Source organism: Nilaparvata lugens, chromosome 6 (genome assembly GCF_014356525.2).
Source record: "Nilaparvata lugens isolate BPH chromosome 6, ASM1435652v1, whole genome shotgun sequence".
Lineage (NCBI taxonomy): Eukaryota > Metazoa > Arthropoda > Insecta > Hemiptera > Delphacidae > Nilaparvata > Nilaparvata lugens.
The window spans coordinates 64810444-64827392 of record NC_052509.1 but is presented as its reverse complement, the minus strand read 5'-3'; the positions used below and the strand labels follow the sequence as shown (position 1 = coordinate 64827392).

The window sequence follows — 16949 nt, the reverse complement described above, 5'->3', positions numbered from 1 at the left end:
CACATGTTCTACGAGAATCAAAATATCTCATCCCCGAAATTCACAAGCTGATGTATAGCCAAACTACAAAATATAAACACGACCTAGAAGATGAAGAAACCTTAAGGGTTTGAAAGGGAAGGTTAGGAGGTGGGGTTTTTGCTTTTATATGGCAAAATGCTTGTATTATTCAAATGTTTTAATAATTATTGTAAAGCAGAAACAGAAAGCTTGCATGTCAGAAAATGTTTGTGTTATATAATTTGACTATACGACACCATAAATGATTTTCAAGAATGCGATATTCTGCCTACTCTGTACTACAGCCTACGTCACGGCTGCAGTTCCCCCACTCCAATCGCATTTCAACAAAAATACTATAGATGAGTGACCAACCTTCTGTCTACTAACTTTGGATAAACCCCATCTGCTGTTTGGTTCAATTGGCTATGTTATCAATTTGTGAGTTCAAACAAAGGCCAGAGATAATTAATACACCTAGATTCTTCTACGAATCAACTATTTCCAATTTGATACCATTTATGAAGTCCATATTAAGAGGAGCAGACTGCTGAGTAAATTTACACTTACCTACATCAACTTTCTAACAATTTAAATCACACAATCTGTTCAAATCATCTATCAATTAGGCCACGGACACACGAAGTGTTTCTTCAGACGAGTCGAAACAGCACTCTGATTGGCTGATTGGGTTGGCGTATCGAGAAACAGCCAATCGGAGAACTTCCTGTATTGTCATGCCGTGTCGACTCATCTCAAAAAACGCCTCTTATGACCGGGGCCTTACAGCAATTCCATATATCTTGTTTAGGGGTATTATCAATATACTTATAGGTGATATTCATTTATACTTATTTTTTGCAGTTATCTGCAAATCATTCTGATTTTTTATGAACCTAAAAAAGCTTTTCCTCTTGGCCTGAGAAATGCGTAGTATGATATCGTGTGGTCCACGTTATAATGGCAGTGAATAAAGATGGAAGAATAGCGATGCCACATTAACTAATTATATTTCTACACTGTCAAAAACAAATTGTCATCGTTGTGGACCCAGGAAAGGATAGTACCACCTTCTTTGTCGAATGATAGACAAGGATAGCAAAACCAAAGTTGATCAAATACTGTCATTAACGTGGACCCCACTATAGGACACTATTCGCTACAATACAGAGTAATTATAACTATAGTGAGGTCCACGTTATAATGACAGTGTTTGATTAGGGATGGTATTGCTATCCTTATCTATCATTCGACAAAGCGGATAGCGCTATCTCTTTCTCGCTTTGCTTTGTTGTCAGTTAGTCTTTCAAAGTGTAGAATTAATAATTAATTAACAAAATATTAAATCTATGAGAATTCATTGGGAAATTATTGAAAAATAGTATTTCTTACTTAATAAAATATAATTGATTATTTTAAACGAGAATGAACAGTTAATGTTACATCAATAAACCTGCATCAGCTACCGTCTATAGGAGGCATTGACAAGACAGAGGATCGGCAACGTTGTTCTCCTATCTTTCTCCACAGCCATTATAACGTGAACCTTACTTGAGAACAAAAATGCTCTCTTCTCTTTCTCTCAAAGAGGAGAATCGCTCATTTTCAATCAGTGCTAAAATGACAGTTTGAAATGAATTTCACTATGTATATATATATTTCTGCTCTGGTGTGAATATTTTTTATTTGATTTGATTTCTTATGGAAGTGTTCACACAAACGCAGACTGTACTTGCGTGAATATTCCCATTAAAACCAATGGTATCTATCCCATATCTGCCTAGCAAAGCAGAAATTCATTAAAAAAACATACTCATCGTCATCATTTCCCATCGGTATAGATAATCATAACCATCTATTAATTATTATGAAACTATAACAACGAAAAACAATTAAAACAACAGAAGTGAGAGGAACCCGTTTTCGATGGGATTGCACGTTTGATAAATCCACACCATCGAGACCCGGTTAAATGAACGTCTATTAAATTTAACCGCGGTAAAGTGACACCATAGCATTGTCGTCAGATTAGTTTATTGGTTCTCATGGCATTGGATTAGTTGGATGACGTCACTAACGCGTGGTAAAATTTAATAGACGATCATGCAACCGGGAGATAGACTGCAAAATGACGTGGCAAATTATCATATCTAGGCCTAACGAAAAAATAATAATATTAAGGGAATACATAACAATCTTAATAACATCTTATCAAGGGAAGAATAATTAGGAATAAATTTCCAGAACCAAACTAATTTTACAGACTAAAAAATGTCTACTAACGTTGATGGTGTGGTACTTTTCCATAATGAAAGCACAAGTTAGTTGAAATTGTCAACCACTTCTATTATTATAATAGTTATTTGTGCAACTAGTGCGCAAAGTGTCAGTTTGCTGCACCGAAAGAAACGTTTACGCCCGAGCCATAGGCGAGGGCGGAATGGTTTCTTGAGTGCAGCAGAGGAACTTTGCGCACGTATTTCACATTAAGTTTTTCCTACAGTTACCATTGAATATGAAAAGTGGGTAATTATGGGTAAAATTGCCTGAAATGCATCAAATGTTTTTCTGTGTAATTTTATTATTGATAAAAACCTTAATCCTAAAATCCTCGTTGTCCTTGGTTAAAATAATATAATGAATAATAATTAGCGCGTTGTGCTTGGTTGCACCTCTGCTCACTATAGCAGCCACAGCAGTCACTGTTACCAACTTCATTTTGATTTTGCTGCACTGTTGCTCCATATAACCTACTAAGTATTTTGCGTTGCCATGTTGCAAATCTGGAGTGCAGAAAAATTTTTCCCGCACTAGAGCGGAAAAGTGATTCTTTGCGTTCTGTAATCAGTGCAGCAATGGCCACTTTTCAACGTAACTGTAGGAAAAATAATAATCTCTTGTGTGGACAGTAGTTGTAAACAAAACAGCTGAAGATGTGGCTGGTAAAGCCACGAAACCAGGTTTTGTTTATATTATAGTATTTTATAATAATACATATTTTATATTATTGTAATGTAAATAAATAAAAGTGGTTGACAATTTCAATTTGTGTTTCAAACTAATTTTGATTTCATTGATATCCACATCCACAAAAAGAAAATTATTATAAGGATCCAACTTTTTTATTGATCACTGACAACACATAAACATTCAAAATTATTTAAGAAAGACAAACAAATATTCAAGATTACAATCAATATTGACATCAATATACATTACAGATTGAATCATGGCACTCATACAATTAGTTTGTGATATGGCTGGATAGCTGGTACCAGGGATTTGGATATGCTGCAACAAAAAACATAGAATAATTATTAACTTGAAGACTTTTGAATCAACACCATGAACACTATGACCTATCAAAGTATCTAGCCTGGATTCGTGAGAGTTAACAATGAAAATATAATTCCCATAAGTTCTAATGGTATGTTTCATATTTACTCGGCCGAGCTGAGTGGAAACAGTCCAATTAGAATTCATGGGAATCATATTTTCACTGTTCACTGTCACTGTTGTGTGCGAATCCAGCTTTAACCACTGAAACACCGACTGACAAAAGTAGAGCTTGTTCACATGACAGCGACTTACGCTCGGTTGTCGCGCGGTTGGCAAATCGCTCGATTTGCCAGCCTCGTACACATGACAGCGATTTATAAGCGATTTGCCCTCGGTTAAGGCTGTGCAAAGGCTGAAATTGAACTTTCTACTGGTGATATTTTTCAAAGTTTTTCGATTTGTATATCATCAAAATGAACAAGTTTTCTCAGGAAAACATTTTTTTCTGATCATTACTTTTTGAGATATGAGCGCCTAAAGTTTAAATTTTTGGAACAACATTTCAAATACGGTAAGAGATTTGGAAGATAAAATCTTCATGGTATTGTTGATTGAATAAAACAAAAAAATTCTGAAAATATCAATTTTTGAGAAAGCTATTCAATTTACTAAAAATGACCAAAAATAATTCATTATATACCTAAATAAGCCAAAATATTATGTTTAATTATGTTTGAATTTTGGTATGAAACGTGAAAGTTTGAAACGTGGGCTAGTTTACACTACTATGAAATATGATCTTAAACTGAACTTAAACTGAACTGAAAATTATAATAGAATAAATTTTAATAGAACTGAAATTGTAATAGAATGTGCACTATGTGAACTGCTCTGCTCGAAACCGCTCGGTTGACTGGAGACATGTGTACGCTCTCATGCCTGCTCTGGTATATCGAACCGCCCGGCAACCGAGCGGTTGGACTGGAGACTACAACCGCCGCGATTCGCCGGCGACTGCTCAAACCGAGCGTTGCATGTATACGGCACCATGTGTTTCCCTATACCTGGCAACCAATCGGTTGGTCAACCGCGCGACAACCGCGCGTAAATCGCTGTCATGTGAACAGGCTCTAAGGGCCGGTTTCCGAGCTTGGGATTTAAGTTAGCTAAGTTCTAGACTTTAAACAGCTGGAGTTAGAAAATTGGCTTTCCGGAACAGGGCGTAGTTGCAGTCAAGTTCAAATTAAATTTCGAAAAACTACAAAATTGAACACAAAATAAAATAAAGACAAAATAGTGTAAAGTTTCAGCTGTTTTCAATTATTTTTAGGAATGTTTCATTTCATCAAAGAAAAACGTTTCCAATTTATTATAGGAAAAAGAGAATAAAGATAACCATAAAATCTACGACTACACCCCGATTCGGAGGAGAGCCAATTTTCTGACTCCAGCTGTTTAAAGTCTAGAACTTAGCTAAATCCCGAGCTCGGAAACCGGAAACCATAAGGCCCGCCGCAAAGAAGACCCACGATAATCCACAAAAAGCAACCCACGCCGTTGGATGTTTTGTAAACCATTGCCATAGAATTATTTATAATCAATCAGCTGACAAGACAGTGGATTATTCATTGCATGTATTACACAGATGTCTGGAGAAGCCTATAGTGAGGTCCACGTTATAATGGCAGTGGATAAAGATAGAAGAAAAGCGATGCAGATTCTCTGCATTAATAATTAATTATATTTCTACACAGTCAAAAACATAATTGTCATCGTTGTGGACCTAGAAAAGGATAGTACCACCGGCTTTGTCGAATGATAGATTGATTGATTGATTGATTGATTAGCTGCCTTTATTAAAAACCTAGGAGGGCGAAGTTAGGGCGCCCTAGACAAGGATAGCAAAACCAAAGTTGAACAAATACTGTCATTATAACGTGGACCTTACTATAGCAAAGGTTTAAAAAACATCCCACGGTGTGGGTTGCTTATCGTGGATTAGCGTGGGTCTACTTTGCGGCGGGCCGAAGTGACATAGTCCTCATCAATATAAAATGTAATCTCCTAATGTCCAGGAAACATTAAAAAATAGAATAACTGGGATAATTAGAATTAATGGATTAATAGATTAACTGGGATAAAATAGAATAACTATTTATTATTTTTTCAAAATTATGAGGATAATCTTCATCAGAGTTGAAAATTTTTTAGCAAAAAAAAATTGAGTTTGATTGGTCTCGAACCCGCAACCTTTCAATCATGAGTCGCGGGTTCTACGAATTACACAATCGCTACACAATCACTTGAAGAAAGCTCTGTTGGGTTGAGCTTTTATTGTTACATGAGCTTTGAATAAAAAATGTAATAAATTTATAATAATCATTTAATTATAATTATTGAATTAATTTAAATTAAATTGATTATTGAATCAATTATTGAATTAGAATTAATTGATTGATAGCAATAAACATTCATATCCATAATAATCATAGCATATAGTATAAATTGGAAATGGGACCGTTTTGGGCATGAGCCTGTTGTGCCTTTCCTCATGTTAAGTATTTGTACACAATGTGATAAATAAATAAATAAATAAATAAATATCATCCTCAGCAAAGTTTATCAGTTAATTAGTTCAATGTCGGGGCACCGAGCTTCGCTCACTATTTATTTATTGACTTTTGATAAACCGAACACAATTCTTTTAAATGATTGGGGAAGGACTAACAGGCACACCCCAAAACGGTTTCTTCCCGAATTTTGATTTATACACTACGGTATAAATAGTCCAGAAAGTAGGTTATGTTCCATACACTTGAATTCAGGTTCAATTTTCTGTTCAAACATTTGAAAACAAAAACATTCTAATTTAGATTATTTACAAACCGAATTGAATAACAAAATAACACTCACTAATCACTTAAAATTTTCTAATAATGATCAACTTTGAAAATAAATTATGATATACTCTAGTTTAGGAGGTCATGTCAACAAATCAGATTATGTTGATCAAGTCGATTAAATTGTCTAGCTCGATTGTTTTCTCGCTGATTGATTATGATTACACAGCTGGAAATAATTATGTCTCTCTCCCACACAGGTACACTTCTGTTATCGAGAGACAACGAAATTGTCTCTTTCTCGCTGATTGATTATGATTACACAGCTGGAAATAATTATGTCTCTCTCCCACACAGGTACACGTATCTTCTGTTATCGAGAGACAACGAAATTATCATCTGTTTTTCAAAGGATGAATTATCCTTTTCATGTCCTTCATCGAGTTTTCCCAGGGATGAGACCTAGTGCAATCGAATTTTTATATCATAAACCTACTATATTCCAAATTTCGTGAAAATCGTTAGAGCCGTTTTCGAGATCCGTTGAACGTGTATAACCATACAACCAAATATAAAAAATAAACTGATATACAGAAATTGCTCGTTTAATAATAAAATATAAGTGATAATGCGTCATTTATGTATCTTCTATCCGGTACAAGTATAAGCCAATTCCTCTCTTTAATAATAAGAAGAAGACAGAGCTATGCGAGTACTTACTAAATTAGGCATGATGTGGGGTTTAAGGCTTGTGAACAACTCTAGAACAGCAATCAGGATAGGGCAAGCTAGAATCACCTGGAACTACCTCCATTCCTGATCCCGCAGATAAAGCACCGCAACTGAAATTTTCAAAATAAAATTCAAATTTGAAAAGTAAATTGGATAGATAATATTTCATGGATGTGGAGGAGGAGCAGGAAGAGGGTGAAGGAGAAGAAAAAGAAGATAATGATGATGATGATGATGAAAAATAAGAATGAGAACAAGAAAAAGTAGTGGAGGAAATAGAAGATGAAGACAGAAAACAATGAAGAAGGAGATAGAGGAAGAAAAATATAGAGGAAGAAGAAGAAGAAAAAAGTAGTGGAGGAAATAGAAGATGAAGACAGAAAACAATGAAGAAGAAGATAGAGGAAGAAAAAGAAGAAGAAGGAAAAGTAGTGGAGGAAATATAAGATGAAGACAGAAAACAATGAAGAAGAAGAAGAAGAAGAAGAAGGAAAAGTAGTTGAGGAAATATAAGATGAAGACAGAAAACAATGAAGAAGATAGAGGAAGAAGAAGAAAAAGATAGAGGAAGAAGAAACGAAGAAGAAGAAGAAAACTCACGTTTCATGCGTGATTAGCATATGTTTTTTATCTTGGCGCCCACATATCATCTTTTTACATTCTCCTTTTACCTGCCAAATCGCTCCTTGTTCATATTCTTTACCATTATACGTGCACTTTCCACATTTTGTATCTGAAATAATCAATTTTCAAAACATTAATATCAGAATATTTATACATATAAATACTGTCAAATAAAGCTAGTAGCTAGTAGGCTACCCTACCAAATTTATTGGCAAAGGAACAAAACATTAAACATTCTCAATTGCAAAAAGTAAAAGGAAAAAAATATTATTTTGACACTTATACTGTAGTAAACACTTGAGCCTCGCACAAACACATCGATTTTTGTTCGTACGATATTTTGCCATCCTTATAAATTCTATTGAATTAAACAGATGATTTCAAACAGATTATGTTTGTCAAGCTCCGTTTAATCTAATAGAATTCATAAGGACGGCAAAATATCGTTAGAACAAAAATCGATGTGTGTGTGCAGGGCTTTACTGTATAACTTATAACATAATTTTTATTTGAAAGAAAAAGACGTCGATGTTGTCAATACCACTATATTTGTTCAAAACTTAGACCAGTTATAGAATAGACACGCTGGGAAGTCTAGCCTCTGAAGCCAACATCTACTGCCATATCACCATATCGTGACGTCATCATCGGATAGAAAACTTTCAGATTGTGTTTATTTCAGAAGGATGTAAATTATTATTCATTAAAATGGTAAACTCCAGCTGCGCTCCCGCTGAAATAGACACAATCTGCTATGGAAAAAATGGTAAACTCTACAGAAAAGTTTTCTATCTGATGCTGACGTCACGATTTGGAGATATGACAGTAGATGTTGGCTTCATCGACTTTCAGTATGAATATACAATAGGCCGTATCTATTCTATAACTGGTCTAAGGTTCAATAGTTATTTGTGCAACTAGTGCGCAAAGTGACAGTTTGCTGCACCGAAAGAAACGTTTATGCACGAGCCGTAGGCGAGGGCGGAATGGTTTGTTGAGTGCAGCAGAGGAACTTTGCGCACGTATTTCACATTAAGTTTTCCTACAGTTACCATGGAATATGAAAAGTGGGTAATTATGGGTAAAATTCCCTGAAATTCATCAAATGTTTTCCTGTGTAATTTTATTATTAATAAAAACCTTAATTTATTTAAAATGGAATGTAGTAGTAGTAAATGAATGAAGGCGGCTGTGTGCTGAATGTTGTCCACCCCATCAAGATTCTTGTAACGTGCACCACAGTCACAGTTACCAACTTCATTTTGATTTTGCTGCACTGGTGCTCCATATAACCTACTAACTATTTTGCGTTGCCATGTTGCAAATCTGGAGTGCAGAAAAAAATTTTCCCTCACTAGAGCGGAAAAGTGATTCTTTGCGTTCTGTAATCAGTGCAGCAATGGCCACTTTTCAACGTAACTGTAGGAAATAGTTATTTGTGCAACTAGTGCGCAAAGTGTCAGTTTGCTGCACCGAGAGAAACGTTTACGCCCGAGCCGTAGGCGAGGGCGGAATGGTTTCTTGAGTGCAGCAGAGGAACTTTGCGCACGTATTTCACATTAAGGTTTTCCTACAGTTACCATTGAATATGAAAAGTGAGTAATTATGGGTAAAATTGCCTGAAATCCATCAAATGTTTTTCTTTGTAATTTTATTATTGATAAAAACCTTAATCCTAAAATCCTAAAGTCCTCGTTGTCCTTGGTTATAATATATAATGAAAAATAATTAGCGCGTTGTGCTTCATTTCACCTCTGCTCACTATAGCAGCCCAGTCACTGTTACCAACTTCATTTTGATTTTGCTGCACTGTTGCTCCATATAACCTACTAAGTATTTTGCGTTGTCATGCTGCAAATCTGGAGTACGCAAAGTACTCACTTTGCGCACTAGTGCGGAAAAGTGATTCTTTGCGTTCTGTAATCAGTGCAGCAATGGCCACTTTTCAAGGTAACTGTAGGAAATAGTATATTTCGCACCTAGGGTCGAAAATGTACGTTTTCCGGCTCGAGATCGCGGTTTTCAAGTTCGAGACGAAGTTGAGAACTTGAAGCGTTCGAGAGCCGGAAAAACATTTTTGCCCGTGTTGTGAACGCTATTTTTCGCCACACCAAAAAAAAAACTTCCCAATATTTATAAGAAATTGAAAAATTAATAAAATTCAAACAGCCTATTTTGATAGTTTGAATCTTGGTTATGACAACTTTTACTGTCAATTAATTTCAATATTACTAATTAATAATTTACAATAGTGACCATATTTTTATACTATTAATATTTCGAATAATTGTTTGAATTTTTATAGCTCGCGCTTTGCGCCCGGTGCAATATCTCATGGATAGATGGATGAATAGAATTTTCATTACTATTTTGAAATAATGTGATGAAAAAATTAATATAATTGCATATTTCACAGTTTTGTCTCAAAATATATCTAAAAAATTGATTGAAATTTAAATTATGGTAACTAATATAAAAAATAGCTAATAAAAGTCGAAATTCATCGACAAAAAAAAATGTCATTGACCGAGATTCGAACCTAGATCGTGTTTGTTATTCACTGAGCTGAGTTCAGTTGTATTACGCCTTAACGCTCTCGGCTATTGGGTATTGTTGAAGGAAGAGGCCTGACTGATAACTCTTAGCATACACATAATACTGTAAACTATACTTCTAAAAAAGTTTACTTCACTCCTAAAAAGCGTACAACCTTTGACTATTGAAAGAAGGTTGTTCTTTCTATAGAAGAAGGTTCTTTCTATAGTCAAAGGTACAACAGACTTTGGCTCATGACTTATATTATTAAAATTAATATTATTATCTGTTTCACAATAAAATTTTCACTCTGAATTAAGTCAGGTAACGTATGTAGGCTACTATAATATAGTGTATAGCGGCATATTAATTTGAAGCCGGTTTGCCGGCATTTTCACAACAAAATATTGCTCTGAAATCATAGAGAAAACATTCGAAGATTCAATCTTGAGTGGGCCTAATGTTTTCTCTATATGGTTCAATATTAAAGAAAAATTATCTAAAAGTTTTAATAATGAATTACGGAAAAATTACTAGGAATTTTTTAGTCAAGGCTGAGTTTCACCAGTAGGCTTACCTTAAACTTCAGATCTCTGCTGTATTTTCTTGTTATTATAGTTGATTGTATTGCATTAAGAAGTGGAATTCGATAATAAAAAAGAAACAATTATTACTCTACCTCACTTTTAAATATTGATACAATTATTGTACTTTGATTTCAAATTCGATTCTTCACTTTTAAATACTTGCGATACGTACCTTTCTGACAATGGACAATGCAGCCATTGTATTCATTGTTTGATATCAAAAACACAATAAATATTAAATTATTAAACAGTAATTTATAAAATATATTATAGACATAATACCGCGATTCACGATACATAATTATATAGATTATTACAGTCGTTATGAGATTATCTCTCTATGATTTTTGTGAGATCGGGATCGGACACGATCAGCTGTTATTCAAGGTCATTTTACAGCCCTAGGGCCGTAAAGTTTTACCGGCCTGGTCGGAAAACAATCACTTTCGGCCTCCATATGACGCACGTAAACCAGCTCATTACATCCAAGTGTGGCGAAATAGTATATTTCGCACCTAGGGCCGAAAATGAGACTTTTCTGTAAACGTCAATTGTCCCACGATTCAACACATCTGTTTTGGACCAGTACACACGTTGTACTGCAGATATCATTAACTTCCTACCCTCTTCATTCTCAATCTTAAATCCTGTTGAATACTCCTTCCAATCTCTAAACTCATTTCGTTTCATTGAAATAACTTCGTATGGGAAAGGGTTGATGCGTGCATTTGTTACAATTGTTGGCCACTCACTCGGCGCATAAACTGTTTTTTTGGCTATGTTTCTCTCTATTACTCCATGTACCGAGTCAACAGTCATCATTGAGTGTCCAACAAGAAGGAAATTCAATCCAATTTTTTTCAATGTTTTGGACTGTTTGATAAACTCCGTTATTAACACAAACATGGCTATATTTTTCTGTTGCCCTGCACAGTTGTCACAATACAGGGCAACTTCCTTCACTCCCCTCTCATCCAATAAATTAAGGTATTTCCACATAATTGTGCAGATTTCAGTTGAGCCTCTGTGTCCGTCACTCTCACCCCACATATAACAATATGTCTGTTGAGTTCCACTCTCATAGAATGTAAGGTTGTACATAGCATATTTCCGTGCATAGAAGAAAAGAATACTTTTGCCATGGGGAGTATTAAGCACTTTCTCCATGTCAAATGATGTTGTTATAAAATCTCCATTTTGCTTGCTTCTCTCTTGGTCTTGCTTGTACCTTTTTCCAATGTCTTCCTCTTCCTGTTTGTGTTTCTGTTGTGCTTCTTGCTGGGAAGTGCTTGGAGAAGGCAAAGATTTATAACTTACACATACCGTGCACTTATCTTTTTTAGGTGAATGAATACCAATATTGTACTCAGTTCTGAATACCTTTTTGAAAACAGATTCTGATACTGCTTTCAAACCAATATTTTTGCAGTGCTCCATGTACAGTCTGTGCACATGTGCTAAGCTTTCAAACTCTTGAGGCAGATATTTCTTATTTGAGCTATTTCGGCAATAGTGTGAGGGTACTGCAGGAAGGCTTTCAATAAAATTTCTCACTGCCTTCAATGAATGTGGACCTGTCTTATTGGCAGGAGTGGAAAGACCTCGTTTATCAGAAGCTGCACTACCCAACGGTGAAGCATGTTCTTCAGTGTATCTTATAAATTTTGCACCCACATCTAATGTATTCATAAAAAACATTTTGCAAACTTCAATAAATTCTTCATTAAATGGTAGGAAATAGCTTCGAGTGAATTGTCTTCTACTTGTTCCAGTAACTGTTTCTCTTGCCTTCTTATTCTTATTTACACATCTCAAAATGAAATCTTTTTTTTGGACATTTTCAAGTTGCCAGAAATCATTGTGAATTTTCTGCCTTGAATCCATGTTGATTTTAGTTGCACATTTCTTCAAACACATATTTTTACAACTGGGCTTCACTTTTCTAGCAGGAATATCTTTACCTTTACAAGTAGTATATGCCTTTCCTTTTCCCTTGCACAACTTCCTATCAATCTTCTTCTTGTTGCATTTGGGCTTTCGTCTGCCACCAGACCCAACTTTGCTGGTTTCATCCACTGCAACAGAATGAGAAAAGCAAATTGTAATTAGTTGATTGACTATCTATAGTATTAATAGAAGTTCCAAATAATCAAATTGAAAATCTAAGCTGGAATATTAGATTGATTATATCATGAGCAATAATTCAAGTTATAATGGGACTCTAGTATGAATTTTTGTAAACGCCTGCAAATTAGATTTCTTATCAACAATAATTTCATACACAAACTATTATGAATCAACTGACTTTCAACAATATCTTTCCTATGTTTCCTACTTTTTTGGCTAACTATTCATGTTTAATAAAAAGTTCAATTATTGTGATGCTATGTAATAAAATGTTGAATTTTAATACAATTTTACTATCTTATTTGCATTGCAATACAAGAAGACACACAAGAAAGTTAAAAGCATAGCCTAAGTTCATTACATAAGCCCACCTTCATTATTATCTTGCTCTTGTGATTCTCTTCCTAAGTCATCTGTTTCCATTTGTGTTTGATTCTCATCTGTATCCATTATTTGTATTTGATTCTCTTCATCAATGTTTGAAATGTCACGCAGTAATTCGGCATCAGAATCAGTAACTATATTGTCATTACTTTCAAAAATATCCTGCAAAGAATAGTTAAGATTTATTATTAATAACCAGAATTGAAAATAAATGTTACACATTAGAAGAAGTATGGTAAAACTCAATCCATAGTTACTATCATAAAACATGTTTATGAGGGAAGATTCAATTTTCTCAGTTGAGACCACATTAAGTTGTGAATTTTTTGATCCATTAGAAACTGCGATGTTAATACTATCAATTCTCACTTATTGAAATACCAACTTGCCATCATCGATTACTAATATCTCTGACTTGATTAATATAATATCAAGTGAAAATTAATAGGAAACAAAATGTCATTGAGTGTAAATTAGACATTGAATTTATCTCAATTCAAATTGACTGACGTACCTACTGGACAAAGACGTTCTCCTCAAAGTTTAAAATTAAAACTTAGTTCATTCAGAACTCAAGGATAGGATAAGGAAACATTTCGTAATTAAATAGTTAGTTGACTGGAGTAAACTGACTTACATGAGATGTGGTTTGTTGAATGTCATCATAAGTCTCAACAATTTCAACTCCATCTTCAATTTCCTCAATTATTGAGACTGGGAGACTCTGTATATCGAGCTGATTCACTTCCAAAAGGTCATCATTTTCACCACAGAAAAGTGATGCAATTTCACAAATTCCATGTTTAGATTCCAATTGTCCATGTTTCAATTCCTCGTCATTTACAGAACTATTGTTATCTGAGGTAGTCTGTAACAGGTAATGAAAATGGAAATCAATTCATTGCAACTAAAATTGAACACAATGTTTAAACGTTTCTAAAAACTTGAGTTTAATCTTTTAAAATATTGTACATATTGACAAATCATTGTTTGTTTGTCACAATATAAAGTAGGTTGTGCATTTGAACAACAATGGTGAAATTTGCCGCAAAACTAAAAAGTGTTCCCTAGTCAAAAAAGAAAGAAGGTACGGTATGTAGATACTCTCTTAACAGTAATTGTGTAAAGGATCACACTAAAAGCACAATTATAAAATACTATGCCACTCAATGTTCTATATTCAATGCATATATCAAAAGATCACAAGAACATTTAGGTAACCTGTATTGCATAAATAAGTTATGATGATTTTTAGAATATTAATACTTACCGGAGCCAAAAAAATTCCATTCTTGTCTTTATGTTTACAGCTATCATTTTGGGGAGTTTTCAATTCCCTGTCATTCAAAAAATTGTCATTTGAGGTAGTCTGTAACAAATACATAGTGTGTATCAATTTATTATAATTTGAATTGAACAAAATGTATGAACGTTTCTAAAAACGTATGTTTAATCTTTTAAAAGATTGTAGATATTATAAAATCATTGTTTTTTGTCAAAAATATAAAGGAATTTGTTCTTTTGAACAACAATGGGTGAAATTTACATCAAAACTTAAAGCATATCCTAGTCAAAGTAGAAAATAGGTACGGTATGCAGACACTCTTTTAACAATAATATTGTGTAAAGTATCACACCAAAAGCACAATTCTTATAACATAAGACTGTGCCACTCATATTTCCATATTCAATTATGTATTAATAGATTACAAAAACGTTTATTAAATTTCATAAATAGGCCTATGTTATGATGATTTTTAGAAGAATACTTACCAGAGCAGAATTCGCATCCTTGTCTTTATCTTTACAGCTATCACTTCCTGCTTGCAAAGGAATAATTACATTATCTTTATCCTTAGTCGCTAATGAAACTATAAGTTTTGTTCGGCGACTCACAAAATATTCGTCTTTTCTAGTATCAGCACTCATTATTTCTTCTCTCAAAAACAAACTTAACCGAGTTGAAGTTTAGTGCACGAAAGACACGAGGCTGAATAAATCTGATTCCGGAAGTGAAATGAACAGAATGAGTAAGGTTATAACCTCAATAGGAAGTTCTATAATCAGCTGTGACAGAAATCAGATGGCTTGCACACTGGAGCAATAAGCATTATTATTATCAATGTGTTTTTCTCGAACACCGATGCAATAAGATATCGCTATCGATGATATCAATGAAGAAAAACAAGTTATTATTATGCGAAATGTGAAAATTAACAGTAGCCCAAACGAAAATCAATTGATGACATTAAACTAATAATAATTATCAATATAGTAAAAAAAAAATTAGGCCTATTATTATAAGAAATGCAAACCAAAACAGCAGATAGGCCCATTGAATCAAGGTTGGCCAGCAGATTGGCCCAAGCAGTTGAATCAGTTTGGCCCTTTTGATATGACTGATTGCAGATTGGCCCAAATTACTCCTTTCACATTGGCCCTTCTTCCGTTCTGAACTTTAACGTGTAAAATAGATTGGCCCTTTGAGAAAAAAGCAGATTGGCCCTTTTGGCATAACACCATCGATATTTTGATTCTTGATTAATAAACACAAATAATGAAAAGTTTTTTGATCAGCTGTTTTAGCACACTTGAAATTTGGCCAATCTGAATGTCAACGTCAACAATGCTTGTTGTTGTTGACTTCGGAAGTTTAGGTTAGAAGTTCTATCCTACTCTGAAAATCGAATTTGAATAGTTTATAAAATATATGATATCTGTATTTTATTCATCCAAATAAAATGATAGTATCTTATTGCAGAATACTTATTCAATTCTAGAAGCATAAACTGATTCCGTTTTCATAAACCATTTTGTAAACACGTTCACATCAAATCAGAATCAGCTGACTTCAAGGTTATTTTACAGCCCTAGGGCCGTAAAACTTTTACCGGCCTGGTCAGAAAAAAATCATTTTCGGCCTCCATATGACGCACGAAAACCAGCTCATTACATCCAAGTGGGGCGAAAAATTAATTTACATTACAGAACCAGGTTCATGGCAACCAACACCAACCACATCTTCAATCAATCAAATATGATAGTTCTTTATTCATCATTGCATTTATACAATATGAATAGTGTCATAAAATAATAATTCATAATGATCAGTTTAGAAAGTCTTGTATAGAATATGGGCTAATTCATATTAAATATCTTTTAATGTTGATTAAATATCTTCAGCTGAACTGATATTGTTTGTTATGTTATTGTTGAAGGGGTTATTTGTAATTCTTCAACAATAACAACAACATTAGTTCAGCTGAAGATATTCAACATTAAACGATATTTAATATCAATTAGCCCATATTCTTTACAAGACTTTCTAAACTGATCATTATGAATTATTATTTTATGACACTATTCATATTGTATAAATGCAATGATAAATAAAGAACTATTTGATTGATTGATTGAAGATGTGGTAGGTGTTACCATGAAACCTGTTCTGTTTGGCTTATACAATAATCACTAGCAAATCATAATCTAGCTTATAAATAGCTTATAAATAGTCACTAGTAAATCAATTTTGAACAAATATAGTGTTATTGACAACATCAACGTCTTTTCCTTTCATTTATGGAGAAATACCACTATATCTCTTACCATACAATCAAATTATAAAATTTATTGCCAAATAAGATGCCGATGAGTGTGAGCCCATACCGAGCTACTTAGATCTGTATGAGATGGTAATACAATAATAATGAAACTTGCTCTCAACAGAAAATTATTACTAAGGCCAACAATTTACTTAATGTAAATAATGATAAAATTAACTTAATGTAAAACATTTAAATAATGATAAAATTATTCGAAAATCATTCATATTGAGATTCAC

At 33.8% G+C, this 16949-nt stretch overlaps 2 protein-coding genes across 2 annotated transcripts in view; both read right to left on the bottom strand.

Annotated features, from left to right (window-relative positions):
- Positions 1-6861: 6861 nt before the first annotated feature.
- On the bottom strand, positions 6862-15103 carry LOC120352054. The gene is made up of 7 exons (XM_039431505.1): positions 14882-15103; positions 14379-14477; positions 13746-13976; positions 13096-13270; positions 11132-12672; positions 7523-7584; positions 6862-6961 (listed from the first exon to the last, which is right to left on the bottom strand). The coding sequence occupies exons 1-7, from the start codon at positions 15035-15037 to the stop codon at positions 6862-6864; spliced, it is 2364 nt and encodes a 787-aa protein (XP_039287439.1). The 5' UTR covers positions 15038-15103.
- LOC111046324 (E3 ubiquitin-protein ligase FANCL-like) overlaps positions 7457-16949 on the bottom strand; it is a 27784-nt gene continuing 18291 nt past the window's right edge. Inside the window, exon 6 of the mRNA XM_039431680.1 lies at positions 7457-7584. The gene's annotated coding sequence lies outside the window, so the exon portion shown is untranslated. The remainder of the gene's footprint in view (positions 7585-16949) is intronic.